Source organism: Olea europaea, unplaced genomic scaffold (genome assembly GCF_002742605.1).
Source record: "Olea europaea var. sylvestris unplaced genomic scaffold, O_europaea_v1 scaffold236, whole genome shotgun sequence".
NCBI classification, from domain to species: Eukaryota; Viridiplantae; Streptophyta; class Magnoliopsida; order Lamiales; family Oleaceae; genus Olea; species Olea europaea.
In genome coordinates, this window is record NW_019241727.1 from 76,071 (window position 1) to 97,399 (window position 21,329).

General features: G+C 36.8%; 1 protein-coding gene across 1 annotated transcript; it reads right to left on the minus strand.

Annotated features, from left to right (window-relative positions):
- Window positions 1-16,953: 16,953 nt before the first annotated feature.
- LOC111381704 lies at window positions 16,954-17,832 on the minus strand. Its single transcript, XM_023005517.1, has 3 exons — window positions 17,427-17,832; window positions 17,165-17,329; window positions 16,954-17,051 (listed from the first exon to the last, which is right to left on the minus strand). The coding sequence occupies exons 1-3, from the start codon at window positions 17,605-17,607 to the stop codon at window positions 16,954-16,956; spliced, it is 444 nt and encodes a 147-aa protein (XP_022861285.1). The 5' UTR covers window positions 17,608-17,832.
- Window positions 17,833-21,329: the final 3,497 nt, after the last annotated feature.

The following is a 21,329-nucleotide window of genomic DNA, read 5'->3' on the forward strand; positions in this document are numbered from 1 at the left end:
TAATATAATACAATGCACCACCTAGAGATTTACTTTGCATCATGCAAACATCAGTGTGAACTAAATCAAGAATATGAGTCTTTCTAGATGTGGGGAATCTATGAAATGCAACTCTAGTTTGCTTACCAACTAAGCAATGAGTACAAGGGATTAGAGATGTACCTTTCACGTTATGTAGGAGCTTCTTTCTGGACAGAATTTGAAGTCCCTTTTCACTCATGTGGCCAAGCCGCTTATGCCATAGCTTAGTAGAGGCTTCATTTTCAGCAATATTCACATTTCCATGAATTAGTTTTGCTTCTGTTTTGTAGAGACCATTAGTCTTCTTCCCTCTAGCTAAAATAAGAGAACCCTTTGTAAGTTTCCACAACCATCTCCAAGGTGATTATGATAGCCTTCTTCATCAAGCTTTCCAACAGAAATCAAGTTGCAGCGCATATCAGAAACATGTTTGACACCCCTGATAATAACTTGCTACCAATGCTAGTTTCCAATTGTACATCCCCCATACCAACAATTCTTGCTTTAGCTTCATTTTCCATCCTGATCCAACCAAAATCACCACTGGTATAGGATGAAAAGAAATCCCTACGTGGAGTAATATGAACAGAAGCTCGTGTATCAACTATCCACGTAGAATCCTGGCATGAAAGTCTAGCAAATGCTTCATCACAAGCAACAAATACCTCTGTATCAGATGCAACTGCTATGGTCTCCTTTTGTTCCTTCTGTTCTTCACCTTTCAATTTAAACTGTTGTCTTTTCCATTTCCTGCACTCCTTCTTAAGGTGCCCCAGATTGTCACAATGATAACATTTTATCCATTTTCTTGACTTCGATCTTCTTCTAGATTTGTCACGACTGTCATCACCATGAGATTTTCTGCTTTGGTTTCTTCCCCTTCTTTCTGTAAAAAGTGCTTCAGAGTTAGAAGAAGCACCCTACTCCTTTCTTCTGGCTTCTTCATTAAACATATTATCGTCATCATGTTGACAGTGATAACACCATTTGGAGCTGAATTGCTCAGAGAGACAACTAAAGTTCCCAGCTATCTGGTAATGAACTCAACAGAAGTAGAGCCGACAACTCACCATCTAGTTTAAGCTTCATGGTAGTCAACTCATTCAACAACTCTTGAAAGCTACTCAAGTGCTCTACAACACTATTACCATCCCTGTACTTTAAATTCACAAGCCTTCTGATCACAAAGGCCTTGTTCTGTGCGGTCTTTCTTTCATAAAGACTTTCCAATTTCTGCCAAAGATTGTATGCATCTACTTCTTTAGCTATATGATAGAAGACACTCTGATCAACCCACTACCTAATTTGTCCAACAGCCTTTCTATTCAATTTCTTCCAATCCTCATCAGTTTTAGAATCGGGTTGCTTGCCATTGAATTCAATGGGATCGAACAAATCTTTGCAATACAAAATATCCTCCATCCTAGTCTTTCAAATAGAATAATTGGAAGATGTGAGTTTAACCATGCCACTAGCCGAATCCTCCATTTTAATTCTCACAATAATCACAGAGACTCAACTAAAGCTCTGATACCACTTTGTTGGGGATATAACCAATAACACAACCAAAGCAGCGGAATATAATTTCAACTCCTCCAATAAACAGAATTAAAATGGTAGTAAAATTAATAGCCAATACTCGGCTCCAACACTCACACTCACTAGGGAAACCCTTCAACGTGAAGGAAAAATCCCGGGACCTAGTCCAGTAAAAGTCATCCACTATCAAAATAATGTGATACACAATTAACTTCTCCAAAGCACACTCTAGAGGCTATTAATACATCAAGAACACATACATATTCTTGGATATCAACAACAATATCATACTAAAATAGATACACACACAATAAAAAGAAAATCTCACTAAACTAGTGTGTAGAGTCCAGAGAAATGGAGAGGAATCTGGACAATCAGTTCCTTTCAAAATGTAGCTATCTTTTCCAAGAATAACATACTGAAATTTCAGCTAAATCAGACCATGGATGAATCTCGATCTTTGGCAAGAAGTAATTGAATTGCCGAAGTCTCTCTCTCTCGTAACTCTCTGCTCTTTTAAGACTCTAGCACATCGTGCATTGGCCATTTTAATTTTGTGTAGAGAAAGTTTGATAGAGTGATTGAAGTTAATAATTTGACGGTTTTGAGTCTTCATCTTGTATGGATATTGACGAGTTTGTCGGATGATATAAATTCATATTTGTTTCTAAATTACTTTTTTTTTTATTCTTTTCAATGCTTTCATTTATGAACTATTATTTTTATGATTAACTGTCTTAATATATCCTCGTTTGATGAGAAAAAATTTCTATAAAACAGGAATACACATAGAGATTGAAAAGAAAGCAAACGACACCTTCTGTATAATGACTCAATTTATGAGGGCAGATCCGCAAAGAGTAATGTTATGTAGCTCCACTGGAGTTGCAACACTAATTTTGACGGCGCTAATGTGACATTAAGTGACAAATATAATTAAATGAGTCCTTTAATTAGCTTCTTAATGAAATTATCAGATGCAGGTCAAGTTTGCATGTGTGGCTCAATTTGATTTGATGATTAGTGTTGATATGTGTCATTTGATTTAATACTAGTTCTCTCAGGAGTAAATGGCTTCGATCTACAAGTGATTTTTATTCCACTTACTAACATAATGTGTTGAGCCTTGTAGGACTCATCCTGACTCAATATATTATGTTAAGCCTCGTTTGGTAAGATATTTATTGTTTTAAACTGTCATTGATGCTCTGAGTAACATGACTACAGGTAGAATACATTTTTGATCGTTTACTTTCCATTTTAGCAATTGCATCAAACTTGTCCTGAACGAAATTTTATTTGGATAAGTTCCCAATATTCTTCATCAATGGCAATATCTACTGGTTCGGAGATCTGGATAGGCTTGTGTTGAATTATGACCCAAATTTCGCTGGGTATTAGTGTTTTGGACGAAGAGGCCTTGAAGAAGTCTAAAGATGGATCAAAGGGAAGAAGTCTAAAGATAGCTGCACTTCTATCACAGAACATAATCATCTTTACACTTAGCTTGGCAATTTTCGTAATAGAATTTCTTCCTCATGGTGGTGATGAGAATATTGTCTTAGACACCAAGTGTAAATGCTTAAAGAATTTTGTTATATCTATAGATTGCGTGACAGAGGGAGTCTCGCATTGGCTGACTCGATATCAATTATTCGATTGGATTTGGCTTATTTAATAAAGCAAGAGCGTCTTGAGCTTGGGATCGATCCATTAGCCTCACTTGCCCATTTTTCACTTCTATATATATATGTGGGATCATTATAACATTCTAACCTAGCCAAACACTCTCCCACATCTCTTACACTCATTATTTCTTGTCTGACGGTTAACTTGACCCTCAGATTGCAAATGATCATCGGACATTTTTTCAACTAACGGCCTTTGCCTCCTAACGGTATGTTCTTGAAAGAACGAGAAAACTTAGAGATTAACTACAGTTTCATGATCAAGCCATTAAACAACAAAAATAAATGCAGAAAGTAAAAATCAACACGAAGAATTTTTCGACCGTAGCCCCAGAGGTTCGGCGGTCACTTTCTAACGCCTAATTCCGTGTTGAGCATCCATTATAAATGGATAAAGCACGGTTGCACTAATAGCCCAAAAATAAGCAGCAAATATACATGAGTATCTCAGAAAATATTACAAAGAACTCAACACGAAGACTTATCTTTGTAAGAACTACTCGACAGACTGCTATTCCACAAAGGAATCGAATAGATCACAAAGATCTATCAAGAACCAGAACTGCACGCTATGAATCACATAGATTCATCCAAAATACCACACAGGGTAATACACGAATATGCAGATCTATAATACCACAACGTATTCTACATTTATTCACTGAATCCACTCAAGATTTATGAAACCAAATCACCAAGAAGAGGAACAATCTCACACAGAGAAGAGGGAGAACAGAGAGATGAATGGTCGAGTCAACCACACCCCACAAGTGAGCTGAAAAGGCTCGTTTGGATATTTAGGGTTAGAATCATCTAGAAGCTCATCCAAGGGTCATTGCTTAGCCACGTGTTTCAATCCCATCAGTTCCATTTATTTCCAAAAGTGTTAGTCCAAGAAACACGACTTTTCAATAACATTTGGAAGCACACTTTTATAAGTAATGAGAACACATGGTTCGAATCTCAACAATCTCCACCTTGCTTCCAAATTCTTGGCCATAGTGCAGCCAGGAGCTTCACCAGCAGTTTATAATTTCATTTACTCATAGTACCTGCATGATCAATAAAGGGAATCAATTGATAAAAGCTTCAAGCAGTTTTGAAACTTGTTTAAAGTATTACTTTTGTTCCCATGTCAGATGGATTATGCAATGTAGCAATTTTGCCAATCTTTAATAACCCTTTTGATATTACATCTCTTATGAAATGGTATTTAACATCAATATGCTTGGTTCTATCATGGAACATAGGATTCTTACTCAAATGAATAACACTTTGATTGTCAGAAAATAAGTTTGGATTAGTGTCCACAAAACCAAGTTCATATAGTAGACCATTTAACCAAATACCTTCTTTAACGGCATCTGTAGCAGCAATATATTATGCCTCAGTAGAAGATAAAGCAACTACCTTTTGTAACTGTGATTTCCAACTCACAACAGTACCACAGAAAGTAAAGTAATAAGATGAGGTAGACCTCCTATTATCTTTATCTCCAACAAAATCTGAGTCGGTATAATTTTTTAGTATTACCCCCTCTTTATTTATCTTAAACGCTAGACCTACGTCAAATGAACCTTTTAAATATCTCAACAACCATTTTAGTGCTTCCCAGTGACTTTCACCAGGAATGGCCATAAATATGCTCAACACACTGACACTATATGCTAAATCAGGCCTAGTACATATCATTAGATATATTACAGATCCTATAACATTAGCATAAGGCATTCTATTCATTTTAGCCAATTCTTCTTCAGTTTTAGGACATGCATCTGAGGTCAGTATAAAATGATTTGCAAGAGGTAATATTACAGGTCTACACTCAACATATTGAACTTTTTCAAGATTTTATTCACGTAATCCTTTTGGTTTAAGAACAACATTCCATTTTCTTTATTTCTAACAATTTGCATACCAAGAATCTTCTTGGCTAAGCCAAGATCTTTCATGTCAAATTCTAATTTTAGCTTTTGCTTAATGTCATCGATTTTAGATTTGCAAGCAGTAGCAATAAGCATATCATCTACATAAAGAACCAAATAAAGAGAACTCTTACCACCACATCCTTTACAATACAAACATATATCATAATTGCTTCGATTAAAACTAAGTTTTAACACAAAAGAGTCAAAACATTTGTACCATTGTCTAGGGGCTTGTTTCAACCTATACAATGATTTTTTCAAAACCTGTTGGTTGCCTCATATAGATCAATTCATCCAATTCTCTATATAGAAAATCTGTTTTTATATCTAATTGATCTAATTTCCATTCAAATTGAGCAACCAAAGCCAGAATACATCTTATGGTGGTATATTTAACTACAGGGAAAAAGATCTCATCATAGTCAATCCCTTCTCTTTGGGTGAACCATTTTGCAACAAGCCTAGCTTTATATCTAATGTTATTGTTGCCCTGTTCCACTTCTTTTATGTTATATATCCACTTGCAATCTATCAATTTTTGATCATTAGGTTTGTCAACCAATTTCCATGTTTTATTTTTGTGCAATGAGGTCATCTCCTCTTCCATAGCAGCTAACCAAATTTTTGAATCCTTTGATTTTATGGCATCATTATATGAACAAGGTTTAGATTCAATTTCATCCTGATATGAGAACAGTGAGACAAATTCTTCAGTATTATACCTAGCAGGAGGTCTAATTTGTCTTCTTTCCCTATCTCTAATTAGCTGTATTCATCAGGTGGTATTACAGTGTCATCATTGGGTTCAGATTCTGCCAGTTCAACTTCAGTACCATTCAGGTCTGCATCAGTATTTTCAGTTTCTAAAGGGATAGTATTAAGATTATCAAGCTTGGTAGGCTCCACCTCAATTTGGACATCATCGGTTAAGTTTACTTTCTTTTCCTCTAAACATAGCAAACAAGACTCGTTAAAAATCACATCTCTCCTTATAATAACCCTATAACCTGTTTCCCCATAAACCCACAGCCTATATCCTTTAACATTTTTAGCACAACCCAAAAACACACATTTAAGGGATCTTGGTTCTAATTTCCCTATGTTTTGATGAGCATATGCAGCACAACCAAATGTTTTTAAGTAGGAATATATCACAGGCTTTGTGTTCACACAGATTCTGGCACATTAAAATTTAAAGCACTTGTAGGACTTCTATTAACTAAATATGTAGTAGTTTTAACAGCTTCACCCCAAAATAGTTTGGACAAGCCAGAACTCAAAAGCATGCATCTAACTTTATTCAACAAAGTCCTATTCATTCTTTCTGCAATGCCATTTTGCTGGGGTGTATAGGTCACAGTTCTATGTCTTAAAATGCCATGCAGTTTGCAAAACTCATTAAACTCATAATTGCAAATTCTAGACCATTGTCAGTTCTTAATGTTTTGATTTTCAGATCAGTTTGATTTTCAATTTGAGTTTTTCAATTTTTAAATGTAGCAAAAGTTTCATCTTTAGTTTTCAGAAGAAATACCCAAATTTTTCTTTAGAAATCATCAATAATAAGAAAGTAATACTTATAACCTGACAATGTAGGGGTGGATGCAGGACCCCATAAATCAGCATGTAAGTATCCTAGAATTTGCTTTGATTTATGAGTGCTAGTGGGAAAAGGTAACTTAACTTGCTTCTCAATCAAACATTGTTCACATTTAGTCAAATTACCAATATTTGATTTTCCAAAAATACATCTATTTTGTAAAGCCTTTAAACATTTTTCACCAATGTGACCAAGTCTATGGTGCCATAATTTTGCGAGGTTAAAATTGTCATCTAAAACTGCAACTGAAAGGCCCAACAAAGGTTTTGCATTAAAAAAATATAAGCCATGTCTCTTCGGGATAGAAGTGATCAAATCACTTTCCCTAAAGATTTTTATGTGTCCTTGATCCAATTTTATGTCAAACTCCATGTCATCCAACATTCCTAGAGACACTAGGTTTCTTTCTAATTCTGGAACAAATCTGGCACTTTTCAGCAATAGAATCCTACCATTTTCTAAAAGTAATTTTATTGTTCCAATACCTTTCACCTTGCAGGTCATGTTGTTACCCATGATAACTTGGCCTCCCTTAGTTTGTTCAAGATCTAGAAAATAATTTTTATTTGGGCACATATGGAAAGAGCAACCTAAATCAAGAATCCATTCTTGATTTAGGTTCCTTTCAACATTAACTAGGACCAGGCCATTATCACAACTCTCCTTATTATAAGACATAACAACATTACCTTCATTTAAATTCTTTCCTTTTAAGTCATTTTGCTTTTTGTAACAATCTTTAGCAAAGTGACCCAACTTACCACAATAATAACATTTCTTTCCCTTAGCCTTGGTTTTGTATTTCATTTTATCATTATTTCTTTTATTAGGGTCATTTGAAAACTTTGAATGAAATTTAGATTTACCAACATTTTTGCCTTTTAACAAAAGATTTTCTCCACTTTGATGGTTGATAGAATTTGATTTTAATTCAAGAACCCTATTTCTCAAGGTATTTATAATGATATCTGTGGTAAGACTCTCTCTACCATATTCCAAGGCATTTTTTAAGTCTCTATGCCTATCACCGATGGAGTTTAACAAGACCACTGCCAGCTGATCTTCTGATAATTTCTCATCACAGTTGGCAAGGTCCTGGGTCAGTTTAGTAAATCTGTCCAGGTTCTCATCTAAATCAACTGAAAGGTCCATTTTGAAAGAAAGTAATTGTTTTAGCAAAAAAATTTATCTGGAACAATTTTTGGCTCATATTGGGCTTTCAATTTAGTCCACAATTCTTCAGCAGTTTTAGTTTCTCCTATAGTCCTGATCACACTGTCTGAAAGGTACAGAAAAATTGTACTCCATGCTATTTCTTCTAATTCAGTTCTTTTACCAGCAGACATTTCAGCAGGCCATGTATTATCTAAGGCTTTAACACATTTCATTTGCATCAAGATAGCCCTCGTTTTCTGACTCCACATATTAAAGTCCCCCTCCCATCATACATACTCATTTCAAACATAGCAGTAGCCATCACAGTATGTCAAATTAACATACAAGACACAAGTTTGAATTTCAAGAATACACTGAGAGTCACTTAGAACAGGACTATTTACAGATCACAGATTAGTGTTAATCAATAATGCACTTAGTAAGGTAATCTCAAAATAATGATCACTCAATTCACAGTAAAGAAGCAGAAGCAGAAAAATAGAGATTACTATCCTATGTATCTCAACTGAATTTCTCCAGCAAGATCTTCCAATTGTACTCCTCCACCGTGTTGTTATCTCAGATTCCCAAGACTTCTTGGAGTCTTTGGACAAAGACCAATCACGGGAGGGTGTTGTAGTACAAGGTAAATCAAGGGAAAATTTTCAGGAAATACAACAGGTAAAAAATTACCACTGAAAGAACGAGAAAACTTCGAGATTAACTACAGTTTCATGATCGAGCCATTAAACAACAAAAATAAATGCAGAAAGTAAAAATCAATACGAGGAATTTTCCAGCCGTAGCCCCAGAGGTTCGGCGATCACTTTCTAACGCCTAATCCCCTGTTGAGCATCCATTATAAATGGATAAAGTTCGGTTGCACTAATAACCCAAAAATCGGCAGCAAATATACATGAGTATCTCAAAAAATATTACAAAGAACTCAACACAAAGACTTATCTTTGCAAGAACTACTCGACAGATTGCTATTCCACAAAGGAATCGAACAGATCACAAAGATCTATCAAGAACCAGAACTGCACGCTATGAATCACACAGATTCATCCAAAATACCACACAAGGTAATACACGAATATGCAGATCTATAATACCACAAGGTATTCTACATTTATTCACTGAATCCACTCAAGATTTATGAAACCAAATCACCAAGAAGAGGAACAATCTCACGCAGAGAAGAGTGAGAATAGAGAGATGAACGGTCGAGTCAACCACACACCACAAGTGAGCTGAAAAGGCTCGTTTGGATATTTAGGGTTAGAATCATCTAGAAGCTCATCCAAGGGTCATTGCTTAGCCACGTGTTTCAATCCCATCAGTTCCATTTATTTCCAAAAGTGTTAGTCCAAGAAACATGACTTTTCAATAACATTTGGAAGCGCACTTTTATAAATAATGAGAACACACGGTTCGAATCTCAACAATTCTAGTGCATAGATGACGTCTATGTGGAAAGGAGATGGGAATTCTGTTGGCCACGCGTTCGTGCAAAAAACGAGGTCAGCAAAGTTTATATTAAAAGCATTAAAAAAATGCTTTCAGCCTTTTCCGAAGAATTGAGGCAATTTGGGAATGATATTGGGGGAAGAAGAGCCATGCGAGTAAGCAAATGACTCGGGAGATCTTCCTCAAAGTCTCGAATTCTCTAAATGAACTCAACATTTTCGGATAATTCAAGAAGAAAAGTAAGTCATCAAAAACGATTTACAAGTTCAAATTTATAAATTCACTTGCATGAATAGCCCAGTCAAAAAGCAGTAACTTGAATTTTGCAGAGGATAAATATAGAAATAAATTGCATTGAGAAGAAAATCTTCCTTCATAAAATGCTTATCGCAAAGAAGTTTTCATTAAACATACATTTAAAATGGATTCAGCAATATAAATACAATTGAGTTTCAATATATTTTCAAATATTAGCATCCGATTGTTTCACAAGTGTAGAATTGTAATAAAGTCATATTTTAGACATTAGAATTAGAAAAACCCAACATTTTTATTAAATAAATTTATTTTTGCAATGTTCGTTTCACAATATTATGAGAAATTATTATTGGTAAATAAATTTAAAAGTTAAAAAAAAGTCAATTTGTAAATGTTATCGGCCAAAAAAATGCTATGAAACATTGAATTATGTCATGTTGATAAATATTACGAATAAATAAGGCCTAACCATTTGAGAAGTCTGGTAATTGAGTTCATATCAAGCACAACCATAATAAACTTCAACATTTGAATCTCAAAATCAATAGCATAAAGTATATCCTTTGGCCTCGACTTCTTCACAAAAGTCATGAAACAAACGACATTTGTGATCTTGACTCCTATGAGGACCCTCGTTTTTCGTTCCTTCTATACCCTTCGAAGAATGCATTTGATCCGAGAGGCATATCTTATTACAAACAAGTCTTTGAAGCTCAATTGCAAGAGTCAGACTCAACTTCACTCATTGAACTCATAACACGTCTTGGATCTTTAAAATTGCATGTCAGAGATGCGATATTGATATATTTATTTATTTAAATACATGCAAGCTATATTCATTTTTCGTAAAAGTGGAAAGCATGTACCATATTCATTAGTAGATGGCATAGAGAAACTTTGAACTCAAAATCATATTGCCTAAAAGCTCATATTGCTCGAGAGAGAGACACATTTTATTTATTTGAAACCTATTCCCTTCTTCCTAACTGCCATTTCTAGTTTTGCATTGATTTATTTCCAATTTTAACCGCCAATTCGGAATGAAAACAATCTTGATAGAACCCACTTCACATTTCTGCAACATTCTTTCGATACTAAATTTTATTTTTAAAATCGCTTGTTTATGATTATTGTTTGAGTGTTAAGTCTTGATAAAAAGGACGTGTACATAAATATAAATAAATATATTGCATATATTTTTAACCACTTATAAAAGATATTGCTGAACAAAAGTTAAGATTGCATTCCACTACTTGACTTGGTAGGAATTGTCAAAATCACAAGAAAAAATAGTTGATTTCCAGATCACATTGTAAATATAGGCATATAAAAATATAAAGGGGAATTTACAAAAATGTCACAAAAAATAAAAGTTCAAAAAAAATTGTCATTTTCACTTTTTGTGAGCAAAAATGTCACATTTTTTGGGTGCAAAGTCCAAATTACCCTTAATAACACATTTGTAGTAGCATTAAATGCTTGATTTGAAGGAAAAGCATTGACTTGATGTGGTCATTTAATTTATATATACAAAACATGGATAAATGTATATTTTATTGATTAATATGAATTTTTGTAATAAAAAATTACCAAATAAATTAGAAAACGAAACATAAACAAGAAACCCTACCTCTTTTCCATCTTCTTCATTTTCATTGATCAAGAAGATATTTGTGTTGCATTCTACATCCACTTTGAGATGTTAGCAATTACAAATTATTTTATTTTACTTTTATAGCTTTCTATTTGTACATATTAAATACAACATGGCATATTTATTTGAAATTAATTTGAAAGTATTATGCATTCATTTGTTTGATTTTTTTGAATCCTTAATAAAATGTCATTATCACCATTGAGTAATTTCTTCCATTACCACCATTAAGGTCTCTTTAATGACAAGGTTAATATGCCATTTTCATTTTGTCATTTGGTAGGTGAATAATAATGACCACACTTAATATGATGTGTTGAAGAAACCTGAGAAATTCACTGCCGTCTGCTTCCCGACATTCTTGACAGTTAAACTGTCGAGTTCGACATTTACAAATCGTCGAGTTAGACGTTTGAGATGTCGAACCCGACATTTCCAAATTGCCGAGTTATACAATTTTACTTTCAATTTGGATACTTCAAAACAATAGAAACCCTTGATTTGACCTTTTGTTATTGTACTGATTTACGTATTATGAAGTGCGACTTTCATGCTATTAAATGCCAACATATTGATTCTGAATTGTTACCATTGCAATCCCAATATTTCAGGTATGAATAATCATTTGAGATTCATCGTGTCGCATGGGGAAAATTTTGTTCATGCGGATGACGAATGGAAGTGGAGAGGGGACAAAACTACTTTCATTCTGGTGCAAACAAGTATTACCGTGGCCGAACTTATGTTAAGGTTGAAGGAGAAACTTGGTATTCTTGATTCCCGCGCTCAAATTGAATTGAAATTCAAAGTCCCTAACTTGAATATACCTCCGGCTGAAATATGCGACAATGAAGACTTAAATTGGTACATATCAGTGCATAAGGAAACTGCTATCTGCGTTACTGTTTTGGAATCCGATCTCCCAAGTGTTGACATGGGAAGGGATGCAAATTTTCAAGATCCTTCGTTTGCGATGGTAGATGATCTGTAAAACGTGGAACATGATTTGGTGAATCGAATGCATAGTGTCTCAAACAATAATGCACTTGAAACACATGAGTAGATAATGGGACTGCACCATTAGATGAGAACTTGGATAACCCATCACCTAGTTTAGAGGCTGCTAATTCTGTTGACGTCGACGACGAGCACTCTTTGTCACATTCCAACGATTCGGATGGATATGAATTTATGAGAACTGTGACTATATCCGATCTTGCGGAAAATGAAATATTTTTCAGCAAGAAAGAGTTGTACTCGAAAATTCGTGCACTTGCTTTGAAAAACAAGTTCCAATTTCAGGTGAGCCAGTCAAGCATGAAGATGTTAACCGTTGTATGCGCCGATAGCAGTTGCAAGTGGATGTTACGTGCTTCTACTGTGAAGCAGTCTGCAATCTTTGTAATCTGTAAATTCAATAATGTGCACACATGTTCCATTGATTTTCGCAGTAATGCGCATCGACATGTGACGAGTTCTGTAATTGCCGAGCACATTTTGGAAAAATTGGATAATCCTAACCGATCATATGATCCGAGCACTATTGCACGTGACATGGAACGTGAGCTCGGTGTCCAAATAAGTTACAGCAAGGTACGTAGGGAGAAGGTGGCCGCTTTACATATGCTGCATGGGACACCGGAGGACAGTTTTTAGAAACTATCTTTATACTGTCACGTACTAGGTGGAATAACTCGAGGACAGTAACCCACATCGAACTTGATTCGCGCGATAGATTCCATTACTTTTTCGTAGCTTTTGGTGCAAGCATTCGTGGTTACATGCAGTACTTGAGGCCCGTTGTTTGCGTTGACGATAGTCACTTGAAAGGTCCATACAAGGGTACACTTTTACTGGCAACTGCCCAAGATGCCAACAAACAGATTTATCCCTTAGCGTGGGGGATTGTGGATTCCGAAACTAACCGATCTTGGATGTGGTTTATGTCTAACTTGAAAGATCTTATAGGCGACTCAGATGAACTTGTATTTGTTTCGGATAGGAAAAGAAGTATCGAAAGAGCTATTACTCACTTATTTCCTTTGTCTCGTCATTGTTGTTGTATGTGGCATGTGGAGAAGAACCTAATTCAGTGGCACTTTTACACAAGTTCAATATTCCTGTTCAAACGAGCTACTACAACTTATCGGGTCGAAGAGTTCGAGCGACTAATGGGACAGATTCGTAGGGTCAGTGAAAGATGTTACATGTATTTGGAGAAAGCCGATTTTTCATTCTGGTCACGAGCACTATTCGTGGGTGACCGATACAACATTATGACAAACAACAACGCAGAATTATTGAACTCAATGCTGAAACATGCTCGTTCGTTGCCAATCACGTGTTTGGTCGAGCACATTCATAAAACAATGCAGAAGTGGTTTTACGAACGTCGAACCAATGCAACCACATGCAGTACTATATTGTCGTCGAGGATGAAGAATGAGTTACAAACAACATTTGAAGCTGGTACTAAGCTTCGAGCCCATGAGTTGACAAACAGCTTGACCCAGGTTGGAATATCCAACGATACGGAGATAGTGGACTTCTCCGATAACACGTGCACATGTCGTGAGTTTCAACTAAATCGTATGCCATGTGCTCATGCAACTCGTGGTGCTACCCTAAGTGGTAAGTCATTATACGATCTATGCTCTCCGTACTATACATCGGAATACTGGAAGGGTGCCTATATGGAAGTCATATATCCCGTTACACGGGAAGTGGATTGGATTGTTCTAAATGAAATCCTAGGCACTCATATTTTGCCACCGATTGTACGTCGTCCTCCAGCTAGACCACCGAAGCGATGTAAGCGAGCTAGATACGAGTCCACTACCCAACTGAGGAAATGCACTCGATGTGGGAGACTTGGTCATAACCGGACCACATGTTCGAACCCTATTGTATCACAAGCCACTTGAACAAGCGTGATGTGTAAAAGTAGTTGTGAAATGTAATCCCCGAAAAACTTAATTTAAATAAGCATTGTACATTCCCAACTTATTTTATGAATCTGTTATTATTATCGTATGCCAATACAAATTTGGTCGTTATGTTCCGCAAGCAAAGTACCGATCATTACAGTTCCATTATCACAAACGAGATGAATACCTTTTTCTTACTATAAACTTAGCCGATCATAGAAGTTTCATTAGCTTCGGCTGACAGTTTGTCGAAATGGAAAATTGATTTTCATGAGACTATAGTGAACAAACAAAACACCAACATTACGTCCCGATAGTTCATATGTCGTTCCCGACAGATAGACTCTGTAATTCTCGACAGTTGGGAACAACAGCGGCTTGAAAACCTACACTACTGCAGTTGCCTATTATGGAAATGCAGTTTCTGCACGTATCCAGAGAACGTGACCAAAATCATCCATACCACAAAATACTAAACATATTTTCCTACAAAAGGGCCATTTATTGCACACTTGCACTGCTTTTGACAATTTAAGAATCTCCCCCACTTTCCCCATCAGACTCGTCTGAGCTAACGATAATTACTTCTGGAGGTGGAACATGAGCCACCCACTCATTCGATTCGGACGGTGACTCGACCGGACCCCTGACCTCGAAGACTTGATCGAGAACGCTGTTCGGTGACTTAGATTCTGCACTTGACACTTCATTGAACTCGGCACCATGCTGTTCAACTCTTACATCCTCATCGTCTGACAATAAAACGATGGGAAATTCAGCGGATGAACCCAGTATCGACGGATGCATATTGGAGTTGAATGTTTCATTGCTGGAGGTGGATGAACCCATTATCTTGTATCAACTACCTGTTTCAAAATGGAAGTCTCACAACAGCTTTCGTGACATCTGAAATGTAATTTGATAGACAATGGTTGTGATGCATTCAATATGTAAGTATAAATGTATTGGAAATACTTGTTCCTTGCAAAAAATGAGAAACGTATAATATCTACAATAGCATGTTACACTAAGACACTTGTATTGGACAATCCCACCATTTTCAATTTTTGAAAAGCAAGGAACTTATCAAATTGAATGGCCCGCCTAGTTGAACTGTTGGGCCCAACAGATGTTTTATTCATTCTCGACAGTTGACGAAAACGTGCATTGCAGTAAAGATCGTATAACTTCGAATTTTGTAAACTGCAAAATAAATGAAGAAGAATAAATAGAAGTAGCTCTTTTTTACCACAATACTGTTCAACTACATTGAAAGTGTCACAATGCTCTTTAGGTAAGTTCAAAGTGGCACAATACCTTGGCTACTGATCTCCTGCTATTTATAATCATCCTGAAAGGAGGAAGTAATTACTTCATTATCTACCCAACCACCAAGTCCAATCTCTAAGTAAATTTGAAAAGCAATTGGTGTGATGGTTGAATATAATAAGTGTACCTTTATCCCCCATTGTACCATAATTACTATAACATTGGCAGAGACTAGAATACTTCAATGATGTGTAAAATTCACGTTATCTAGTTTCTTGCAACAAATTACTTCTCATTTGCCAGCTTGTTAGTTGCACCATGGTTGTAATGATACAGTTTCTCACAAAACAGACTCATCATGTTAACCGACATAATAACATACGAAGGACAATGGAATATACATAAACTTATTTGTCAATTAGTTGTACCATGGAAGTCATGACTTTGGCACTTTTAATGGGTCTTCATCTTAATCCAATCTATAGTTTACTAAGGCACTACGACATTCAATCCCGCTATCTACTCGTAAATGGATATTTGTAAAACGTACATATACATAATTTTTTGCGCAGTACAATGTACGAGCGTTGACAAAAATTGAATCAAGGCACGAAGTATCGTAAGTACGATTCACATAACTTACTAAAGCCGGATAACTTATACAAGTTGTAACACTACAATAATTTCAGCAAAGGTAAATGGTGACAAGGCATTCACCACTGGAATTGCAAAATGTGAGGAATGCGTCTAAGTGTCACCATGCTTCCCAACTAGCCTGACTGATATGTAAATTACAAAAATGAATGAAAAAGGCACCAATATCAACCCAATTAACAAACATCCTTCACCACCTAAATGACATCAAAAAAATGCAAAAGCATGCTGAACCCCATCATCATGCTATGTTCGGCAATTTATCCACAGTTACTTCTGTTTTTGTTTTGCGCTTCCCCTCGTGTACGGAGTCCTGGTAGCAGGTGCCGAACATCGCAGTCATGCCGATCGTCGTCTCTTTGTCGTAACTTCCCGTCTTGGTCGGGCTACATTGGCGAGAACTGAGAAAGTTGCAACATAAGCAAATGAAACGAAAAATAAATTCAATTGTCAAAAAATAATGCAATACCTTGCACTTCATCCGTTGCAGCGAGCACTAGCACGGGGTTATTGTCGGGGCATGGCTCAATGTGTACTGTGTCTATCGAAAACAACAATGAAATATTTTCAGTGTATAACTACCTCTAGAAATTTTCAAATTATGCCAAGTACATGAAACAACAATCTACAAGTTTTCCTCATAAATGACCCACATACCTTGCAGATGTTTGGTTCCAGTAGGCAGCATGTCCTGCTCTTTGTCACGGTCGCCAGGCGATGGGTGGTGACCCCCTTCGACTACAACAAATGAACAATTGTAAAGTAATCGAATGCCTGAAATAATATTTGTTCAAATCGTGAAAAATAATGCAATACGTTGCACTTCTTCGATTGTAGAGGGCTCTGGCACGGGGTGATCCTCCGGGCACGGCTGAATGTGTGCTATGCCTGTTCAGAACAACAACAAAACAGCGAATGGAAAGTGAATTTTAACAATTTTCAAAACTTTCGAAACACATGAAATGATAATTAATCAATTTGCTCAAAAGTAACTAAAGTACCTTGCAGACTTTCGGTTCCAGAGGGCAGTGGCATATCCTGCTCGTCCAGGCATGGCTCCATGTGTTCTTCATTAATGCACATACCGTCCCCCTCTTGCTTGTCAATCCCCATGTCTTCGTCAATACCGTCAGGCGACGGGTGGTGGCCTGCAAAGCCTTCGTAGTCTAAAATGAATGAACAATTATTATACAGAACATGTCAGTGACCAAGGTTAAAGTGAACATTGTCATAAAGAATTGTAGTACGCATATGGTGAAGTACCTGATAGTCTGGGCTCGGGGTCCACATCAGTTGCACATGCAGTGGTTGTAGAGCCGGATGCTGGGACGATGGTGGATATGAAGTCCTTCAATTTTTTAAATTCATCGGACACGTGCTGCATGATTTCGAGCTTTACAGTGCAGAGCCACATTTCGAACAGAATTCTTTGATCCAGCAACATGTCCTGAACATCGTTTGTTGTGAGGCTTGATCCAGCCGTTGCAGTTGGTCAGACATGAGAGGTGGACGGTGCCTGCATGAGAGAAGTAGCTCTATGCACGTGGGGGTGGAAAAAGTCCCCGTCTGTCCACTTCGTCGAACTCGATCACCGTCACTATCCCCACTGTCGTGCTCCTCCGAGTCCTCACCTTCGGCCTCTCCGCTTTCATCGGCTCCTGACTCCTCCTCTTCGCCACTGGTCCCCCCACCGTCATGGGCCTCATCAGAAGTCTCATCTTCGAAGGTGCCTTCTTTGGGTGTGCCTATACGCTCTGCTTGGAACTGCGGAACAACACTGTCCCTGGCAAGGTCATCCAACGCAGGGACAGGATGATCATTGAACAGCACAAGAGTTGCGATACGAGGTTGCCCACGCTCGATTTCGATGGGACGCAGTGTCGCGTACACATGTAGCTACAACATAAACATATTTGTTACGAAATCATCACAGGCTACAATGATGAATGGAAGGAATGAGAACGTAGAAGTAACATAAATTTTTACCTGTACATTCTTGAAGAAAGCGTCGTACGTATGCTGCTGCGACTGTTTTGTTGATGTCCAGCCGAGAAGCCGTGGGGAACGTTCACCAAGACGCTGACTGAAGCGATCACCAATTTCAGGCACTGCCTCAAACGCCCATATCTGTTACAGTAAAAAAGGAATGTGAGTTCACAACGAAACCAACCACGAAATACATTTACATTGAAATAATGAGTAGGTAAAATAAAAATACATGTATGGCAATGGGAAAGCCATGGACCGTGTAGCTAACCGCCTTCTCCATCTTTTTCGTCGCATCCAAAAATTTTCTTGTCCAACGGCCCCGAAAGCCCTTTATCAGACGTCCATACGAGATTCTACCCCAAGGATACTAAAAGAACGAGTCAGATTGTCGACGATCGACAACGTCTCTATATCGATACCAACGTTGTTATCCGGAGCATTGAAGACTCCTTCGATGATCAAAGCGAGGCCGAACTTGTACCGATCGGTTCGAGGCGTTGACGATCGAAGAAATGTCTGCTCGAGTTGGGCGCACGAAATCTTGTCCACATGTTTAAAGTATTTGTCCTTTAGTCTCCTCTTGTTAAGAACTCGGTCCATGACATTGTCATCCGGGAGAAGACCACACCTTAATCCGGTGACGAGGGCATACTCTTGAATTCCAAACCTGGCGAGGTGGCCTTGCAAATTAAACCACAGTTCGTACCGCTTATTTGTTTGTATGCAGCAGAATACGAGTTGCTGGATTAATTGGGCAGAGAACTGGAGATCCGGAACCTCGGACAAGAACCCGAGGCATGAGTTGCGAAAGTCTGCCCACTGTCGCTCGTCAAGATGTTCGACGACTGTTTTTATATACCGCAGATTGCTTCTCTGCGATACGTGGCCCCGCAAGCGTGCATTCTCTGGAACAAGGGACTCGAAATCCATGTCTACAAAGACAAAATAAAAAATAAATGCGTCAGACTAGAATATAAACTTCCTACCAGCATAGGACCAAAAACCACAAGTATGTTGTGAAGTGTCTTTTAACAGTTCCTCCCGAATGCAACGAGTGCCACCCACAAGCTCAATGTCTGCAAGTGAAAGCAAGGTTATGACACAAGTAACATAAATATTGAAACGGAAGATATGCCCACATCAAACATGATTTCCACCAAATGCATATGAGTACCAACCATATTACTTCAATAAAATAGCCCTAATTCAGCCCACTGAACTTCAAAAATTGTTGCATGCAAAAAATAAAATGAATACTGATATCTGAACGGATATTACATAGAAATAACATTTTCTACTGGTAGGGCAGGGCTAGGCAGGCAGGAACTGAACTGTCGGTCCCGACATTTTATCCATCGACGGTTTATCTGTCGAGAATTACAGAGGCTAACTGTCGGGAACGACAGTTGAGCAACAACTATCGATAGATAAACTGTCAGGAAATCTAGTTTTTCTCTTCTTACAGGTGTTATTCAAAAGCTTTTCACTCGATATTCGAGAACAACGACACATGAAATCCACAATGATGCTGTCAAGTGTCTATCGACAGTTCCAACCGAATGCAGCGAATACCACCCACAACGGATGGATTGCAAGTGAAAGCAAGGTTTTCTCCACATTACACAAGTAACATAAACATTTGAACTGAAGATATGAGTGTCAATCAAGATTTCTACCAAATGCATTCGAGTACCACGCATATAACTTCAAGTCACGGTTTAAGAATTTACTTTTGTGAAATTGAAATGAAAATTGAACTTCAATTTTTCATCTCAAAATTTTCAATTTCTTCACATCATTTTTGTAAACATCCGTAAAATTCCTTTATTTCGAAATAAATAAGTTCATTCCGCACAAACCACATGTCCAGAAACACAAATTGAGCAGATAAATACAACATATGGATTGTAAGTGAAATCAAGGTTATTTTCACATAAGATAATCAACAAAAATCAATGCAACCAGAAGACTTGGAAATTATAATTAAGAAGACTTGGAAATTACAAAAAGTTATGAGTTTTAACCACAAACAATGCATGGCTGTTATGATTTTCAGAGTGGAAGAAAGTTGTATGCTAAAAATATTGAATATGATGATGTTATTTATAGAACATATTTCGATCATCCTTGTCTTTACAATTTGCAAAGTTGTTCTCAATCATTTTTACTACATAAAATAAAATGATTACTCAAACTCCATAATGAGAAAGAGTCAAATTCGAAACAACAAGGTTGAAGCCGCAACATAATGTCTGTTTACTTCAATGAAGTAGACTAAGTATAAACACAATCAACAGATTGTTATATGTGTTTGCCAATGAATGATGAAGAGGAACGCGTCGTCATTCCTTAGCTAAACTAGAGAAATGTCAAGTTAAAAACTAAAGAATATACATCTTGCATAAAGAATGCCAGTAATTAGCTATAGAATTTCAAGAATCATCTTCGGTCCAATTTATAATGATCAAGAAATGAAAATACATTTTTACATCCACAGAAAAAGTAATAAATGCCGCAGTAACATTTAAATCATTCAAAGGAGATACAAAGTATGACAAAATCATTATGCTAATGAGCGATGATCAGTTAAGCTTCACACTTCATTTTGCGATAAATTGCCAAGAAAAAATAGAAAACAAATTTTGTAGTCAACAATTAAAAATAAACCGAAGTTCATCATATGCTGTCGTCGCATTCGGAACTAAAATCAGAAATCGAGAAAAACATCCGAATCAAATTACCTATGTTTTTTTATATAGATTTCCACTTCAAATCACTAATTAATTTGGAGTGCAAAGACACTAAGGGGAAGTAATCTTTAATTTGAATGGATTTCAAAACAATTCTCGAATGCAGTGTTCAAGAAAGAACCAAAGTAGGAAATGAAAAATTAAGAAAATAGACATTATTTCACAAGTGTAAAAGATTTTATGATTACTTACAAATTCAACTATTTGATAATAGCTCTTCTAAAAGATCATATCCCAAGTCCTCAATCACCAAAACATCTTCTTTTTCTTTATTTATAAAGATTCTAATTTCTGAAATTATTTCTAGTCAAGCCCAATTTTTTAGTGACAAGAAGATTGCATAATATAGTGAAAATATGCTAAATTTAAGGGGGAGAACCAGAACCTCCTGCTTTAATTTCCCCAACAGACTTTTCCAACCCAAAGC

What these genes read in the sequence shown, in the direction of transcription:
- LOC111381704 (XM_023005517.1), bottom strand. Translation starts at nt 17,607, where the DNA reads ATGTTGCTGGATCAAAGAATTCTGTTCGAAATGTGGCTCTGCACTGTA. An exon ending in CCCCGAGCCCAGACTATCAG is followed by an intron (nt 17,330 to 17,426) that starts GTACTTCACCAT and finishes CATTCATTTTAG; the next exon opens with ACTACGAAGGCTTTGCAGGC. An exon ending in TGGAACCGAAAGTCTGCAAG is followed by an intron (nt 17,052 to 17,164) that starts GTACTTTAGTTA and finishes TGTTCTGAACAG; the next exon opens with GCATAGCACACATTCAGCCG.